Source organism: Trichomycterus rosablanca, chromosome 8, assembly GCF_030014385.1.
Source record: "Trichomycterus rosablanca isolate fTriRos1 chromosome 8, fTriRos1.hap1, whole genome shotgun sequence".
Lineage (NCBI taxonomy): Eukaryota > Metazoa > Chordata > Actinopteri > Siluriformes > Trichomycteridae > Trichomycterus > Trichomycterus rosablanca.
The window spans coordinates 28,035,232-28,041,698 of NC_085995.1; the positions used below are offsets into that span (position 1 = coordinate 28,035,232).

The following is a 6,467-nucleotide window of genomic DNA, read 5'->3' on the forward strand; positions in this document are numbered from 1 at the left end:
AAGTCAGATCTGTAGAATATTTATTACTCATCTTGAATGTTTTTACTAAAAAAATCCCAATATCTAACCAAAATTCAGCAAAGCTGAAGGGAAAGTTGTTGACTGGAAATGTTTGAAAAGGGTTACAGAGAGGAGCTAGATCTCTAGCACTCAACTAAACCACATTAACAGTTATTATCTTTAAATAAATGTATGAAATTGCAAACATTTTGCAAATAATGGCAAAAAAAATGCTCCCTTAATTTAATAACTGGTAATATCACCACTATCAGCAATTAAATTATTTAAATGAACAGAAATGTGATTATCAAAAAACTTATTTTTTGCCCATAAAGCCTTATAAATGTGTGACTGTGTTATTTGTTCTAGAAATCCATTTAACAAAATACTCTGGTTGGATAGACAGAGAGATGGACGGAGAGATAAACAGCTAGATACTGATTAACAGATCACATGAACCAAATTTTATTAACAAATTACATTTAAAAATTAACAGTGAATTGAAAATTGAGTTGAATTGTTACTAAGGTTACTAAGGTTTTTAAGGCAGTAAGCCTGTTTTTTCACTTATTTTAGTTTCATCTTCATATAACTGCAGAAATGCATGCCCTTATTCAGGTGACCTATTAACAATCAACAAATTTCTGGTAATAAATAATCTGTTCTGCTTATATAAGCCAGACAACCCATTTTACCAAAAGGTGGCATGCTTTGGATCTTTTTTTACTTCATATATGTAGTAATGGTTAAAAAGCTACAACATCTTTTATTGTATTGTAAAACTGCAGTTTTCTGACTGTTATACAGTTTGTGTAGAGAGTGTATTCTAAAATTGCTGTCACACAACAGCAGTAAAGCAGCACTTTTTTCTTTCCTAATTTATAAAAGAATTCATGCCACCCTGACCAGAAATTCAGACATAAAGAGATTATAGTTATATTTACTATTTATTGTGCATTTTATGCACTAAAATGGCAACAAATACATTTTATGAAAACAGTCTGTGTAGTCTCAAAGATCTACATTAAGTGCTGTGTATCTAGTTTTTTCTAGTTGAAGGAATGTTTTTTTTCTGGTTAGAACTTGATCTTTATCCAAAAGTGGAGTTGTTCCAGGCCACATTTGCTGCACCCATGTCAACAAAGTTGATGTAGATTCTGAAACACAGTTAAGAACTCTTTCAGAATTACACTGAAATTAAGAATTTGATGCCTGCAAAACACTCAAGAAAGCTGGGAAAGAGGCATGTTTACCACTGTTTTACAACACCTATTCTACTGATTACACTTTTTAATGGTTTGGGAAATTAGAATGCGGAGTGGCATTTTTAAGTGGAATTTTATTTCATTCTTGCTTAAAACAGGACTTCAGCTGCTCAACAGTCTGTGATCACCATGGTTTGTTTCTTCTCTTCATGCTGCACAATATATTATACGGAATTAATGCACAATATATTATACTGGCCGTGTATTATACGGAATAAGATTTCTCCTGATTCCCTGAATCATTTTACATTTACATTTTACAATAGTAAAACACTTTTGCAATACATTTACAATTGCTCACTTTCAACTAACTTTTATATCATGATACTTTTACCTGTTACCAACTCACCTGCTTGTTGTGGAATTTGTTCACTCTTATTTTGTCCCTGTCCCAACTCTGAGTGTGTTGCACATATCAAAATCTTAATTTGTTTATATTTATAAAATACATTTAAGCTGATTAGTGAAAATATTGGAAATCTTTTTTTTGCACTTTTATCAGTAAAATAAAGTTTCAAGAGGAATAAGAGATCAAATTCTTGTTTTTCTAACTTTTCACTAAATGAAGTCTGTATATGTTTAAATACCTATCCGGTGAAATGCCAAGGTGTTTGTTAAGCATGCCCATAAGAAGTTTGGAGTACTGCTTATTTTGTGAGCCTCCGATCTTCCCAATGCTGTGGAGAGAGCAGAGGGCACAAGGGTCTCCACTGCCTCCAAACATCATCATCTGATCTGGGGTGATGTGCACAGCAATATACTAAAAACAAAACAGAACACATATTAGGATCACATTTATAACCAGCATTTACATCTTTCCCTATCCCAACATGTGACATTTAAATCCAAGATGTCATCTGCAGAAACGGAGAATATATGAGCTGCGTCCGGAATCGCATACTTCCATACTCAATAGCACGCGAAATGAGGACGCGAGAGCGGTTAGTATGTCCGAATACATAGTATAAATAAAGAGGTACGCGAGAAGTACCCGGATTACCTACTTCTTGGGCATGTTTGAGTATGCAAGCGATGCACACTTGCGGTCCGCTAATGTATCCCATAATGCAGGGGTGTCAAACTCATTTTCACCGAGGGCCACATCAGCATTATGGTGGCCCTCGAAGGGCCGATTGTAACGTATCCTGCTGTGATTGCAGTCACATTGCTGTTTTTCTTGGAGGCTGAATTCTGCATTTATATTGTTCTACTTTACCACAGACATGGCCTAATAACACAAGAGATGCACCGTTTTCTCTTCCTGAAGCACAAACTTGTTTTCACTTTCATTAAATTCCCTCCTTATGCTTCATTTTCCTACTTATCTTCTTGTACATTTTAGGATCATGTGTAAATATGTGTAACATCATCTACTGGCGGGATGTGTCACTTTGCAGGTCACAAAATCAGCCTGCATTTTGAAAGATGCAGTTTATTTAGGATTTTACAGTGTATTTTTAAGACAATCATTCTGCCCTCACTAATAGTTTATCCCCCTTTCTCAGCTAGACAGACAGACAGACAGACAGACAGACAGACAGACAGCTCCCTTCAGAATACAGTCGGTTTATTTGCTTCCCAGCTGTGTGATACACTGTGTGCATCAAAATGAAGTAAAAATACAAACAATAAAAACAATAAAGAACCTAATACAGTAAAAGCACGCAGCTGTAGTCAAGTGTTACATCTGGTACAATATGAGATTTAACCAAACGTAAAATAACCAGTTAAAATTGTGTGTAAAGATACTAATTGCTATAGTAACGTAACAACAGTATTTAATTACGGTAAATTTGTAACTAAAACGCTGTGATATACTCACTAAACATTTACTAACAACTGAGAATATAAACGCCACTACTTACAGACAATGCTTGGGTATTATATTGCAATATAATTATTTGTATTTATTTATTATTGTTTACATTACTGACTACGCTACCCCGCGTTCTTTTGCCGTAAAAGTCACATGGCTTCTTAGCGAACGTTAAAGTTAGTTGCCATGATTACGATGTCACGTTGTCTCTTAAAGGCGCAGGAGCGCATTAAATTATAAGCGCGTCTCTGTAACGACTCGAACCATCACAACAATCATACAGTCGTTTAAGCTCTCGCGGGCCGGATCAAATGACGCGGCGGGCCGGATCTGGCCCGCGGGCCGTGAGTTTGACACCCCTGCCATAATGCAACTGGAGCTGCGTAGGCGTTCAAAGCGGAATAAGAAACAAGAAAGATAGCGGAAAACGGAGTCCTCTGTTCACAAGTGTAAGTAAGATCAATAAAATAAAAAAACGAATAAATAACAAAGACGATAAATATCCAAAATTTTGGCAAGTGGGGTTTGTAATGAGTCTGTAACTATGGTGATATTACGTCATCACGTCCTTACGTCATCACTTGACGTTGGCAAGATGGCGCATGTAGTACGTAGCGGTGTTGTGTGCATTCTGCACACATCTGTACTGAAAGTATGTACTTCTTTACCGGCCGAGTAGTGCATACTTCCTCCAATCTAGTACGTACTTTGTAAGTATGCGATTCCGGATGCAGCTATGGATCACTGACAAAGAGGTTCAAATTATATATAATTACTTTCAGAACAGCAATTAATCCTACTTGGTGCACTGATTAAAACTTAATTGAGAACATTATAAAACACAACTTTAAAAGCAGGTGTAATCAAGGCAAGATTAGGATAAGACTAAAAAAACACCATATGAAAAGCACAGAGCTGGGCTTAGTTGTTTACATGCCTCGAGCTAGTTCATTCCACCCTAATGTTCACTGTTTACAAATAAAAACATAACAAACGCCTATGCTCAATTAGAGCTGGGCAGTATGACAGTTCATTTGGTATACCGGCTTTGAAAATACTTTAGTTTAATTGCTATACCAACGTTGTACCAACAACACTGAAGCAAGCTGTAGATATGTAAAGTCGTCCACATTTCTACAACAGACCTGTGATCAAGTTGTACAATCAGTGGAGTCATATCTCAGTATTACGATAAAACTGTGCACTTTATCAGTGGTGACTGGAAGACTGCAAACGTCGTTTTATTTGTTAAAGGGAGAGCGGTAATTGTATTATACTTAAATATTAAATTAATAATAAACATTGTATATACTGCACCTGTTTCACACATACTGACTCCATCATATATTGTGAGGCCAAAAAAAAACTTATAGTACTCCTGACTTTCCCTTTGGTTGGTACCTACCTACCTACCTAAATGAAAATGTTTTATATTATATGTACTTATGACATGATAATGAGCAATTGAGGGTTAAGGGCCTTGCTCAGGGACCCAACAGTGGCAACTTGGTGGTGGTGGCGCTTGAACCGGCAACCTTCTGTTTACTAGTCCAGTACCTTAACCACTGAGCTATCACCGGCCCTATAAATAAAACATACCATGATATACCGTGAAACACCCAGAATCTTAAAAATACCGTAATACAAATCTTTGGTCATACCTCCAAGCCCTATGCTCTATGGTTAGCATCTTATATTGGGGGTAAATAAAATATATTGTAATTTACCTTGTAACCACTAGTCCTAAAATTCCTCCCCGTGCATTTTTTTTATCTCCTAAAGTTTATTTAATAGCGTTTGAAATAGAATAATCAATTTTATCCAGTAAACAGCCAATGATATTATTGGGTTACTGGCAGCTAAAGTCCTTTATACATGTTTCCAAATCTCTGTGTTGGCCACAGTGTCATTGCTCCTTTACAAGCTATTGGTCAACTGTAGCAGAGGAATGTTTACATTCGCACACATACAATGATAGTGAAGTCTTAAATTGTCATAAAACCCATGTTGCTGTGCGTCACCCACTTCAGCATACGTACTACTTAAATAAATAACAAAAGACACACATGTACTTATTTAATCATTTAAAAGAAACACATGCTGTCCACGTAGTCCACAGAGGTGTAACACTAATAACCAACTATACATAAAACAGGTTATTTGTAATGTGACTGAGCAAAGGAGGTCAACAGTGCAGATCATTCCTAACTCATACACTCATTCATTTATTGATTCAAGGAACTCACGTTAGCAGGTTTTCCCATAGCTTTAGCCAGCTCCTGTGTAATATCTGACATTAATCCAGCAGGAACTGCATCCTTCGGGACATTAGTATTAACCACGAACATCGGCATGATGACAGACTTGCGATCAACTTGCGATCAACTTGCGATCAACCGTGCAGACCACACAATACAGTACAGTACAATACAGTTTAAATATTAGTGATGGGTCGTACTGTGCCGAGGCTTCGGAGCGTGTGTCGAGAAATCTAGGAAGTCTTTCGTGAAGCGCGTATCGAGGCTTGCTTCTTTAAGAACAAGTGACGTCACGGATGACGTGTGCTCGCCGGTTCAGGAAGTGGTTCGAGTACTGGCGCGATTTATGAGCATATTTAAAGCGCCATGAGTCCCAGCACAGTGGAAAAAATACTGTTTCTAAATAAAAATGAATAAAGTCCATCTCACCAGTATTCACAAACACAATCCTATAAAAACACCACTAAAATTTAAACATGAATAGACCTATATTACTTTTTCCCACTTAACAAAAATCATATATGAAATCATGAATGAATGGATGGATGGATGGATGAATTAACCACACAAAATCATATTAAGATGTTTTTATTTCTATTCTTGGCAGTGATTATTCCCATGTTAACACTTGCATGGGAGGCAGGGGTCATCACATCAGTTGAAATGACAATAATAGTTTTGACCAGCAGGGGGGTTTGTGTGCAAATGAAGCCTCGAGAAATGAACCTTTTCTCGAACCAATTTGATGGAAAGCGTCAAGGCTTCACGAGGCTTCATCAGCCCATCACTATTAAATATACTAGTGCCCAAGTGCAGAGGAGGAACCGTTTACTGTGTGGTCTGCGTTCTCCCCACCCGTATTCCGATAGAGCCCGCCTTCTGAGTATTGATTTGCTAGAGCGTAATGAAAACCAGGATGCGGATTGGTCAGGAAATAAGTCGTTCAATCCATCTCTTGACAGTCGCTGCTGTGTATCGCAAGAGTTGTTTGGATTTAGATACTTCAGAGTCGAGTCACAGTCGATTCCAAATCCAAATTCTGAGGCAATTTAAAGATTCGGTACCATGCAGTCTTAGCTGTAATTAAAACTGAATAAAAAAAGTTTTAATAAAATAGTTCATTTTCAG

At 37.0% G+C, this 6,467-nt stretch overlaps 1 protein-coding gene across 1 annotated transcript; it reads right to left on the reverse strand.

Annotated features, from left to right (window-relative positions):
* Positions 1–928: 928 nt before the first annotated feature.
* Positions 929–5,612, reverse strand: mif (macrophage migration inhibitory factor). Its single transcript, XM_063000641.1, has 3 exons — positions 5,328–5,612; positions 1,853–2,025; positions 929–1,157 (listed from the first exon to the last, which is right to left on the reverse strand). The coding sequence occupies exons 1-3, from the start codon at positions 5,433–5,435 to the stop codon at positions 1,091–1,093; spliced, it is 348 nt and encodes a 115-aa protein (XP_062856711.1). The 5' UTR covers positions 5,436–5,612; the 3' UTR covers positions 929–1,090.
* Positions 5,613–6,467: the final 855 nt, after the last annotated feature.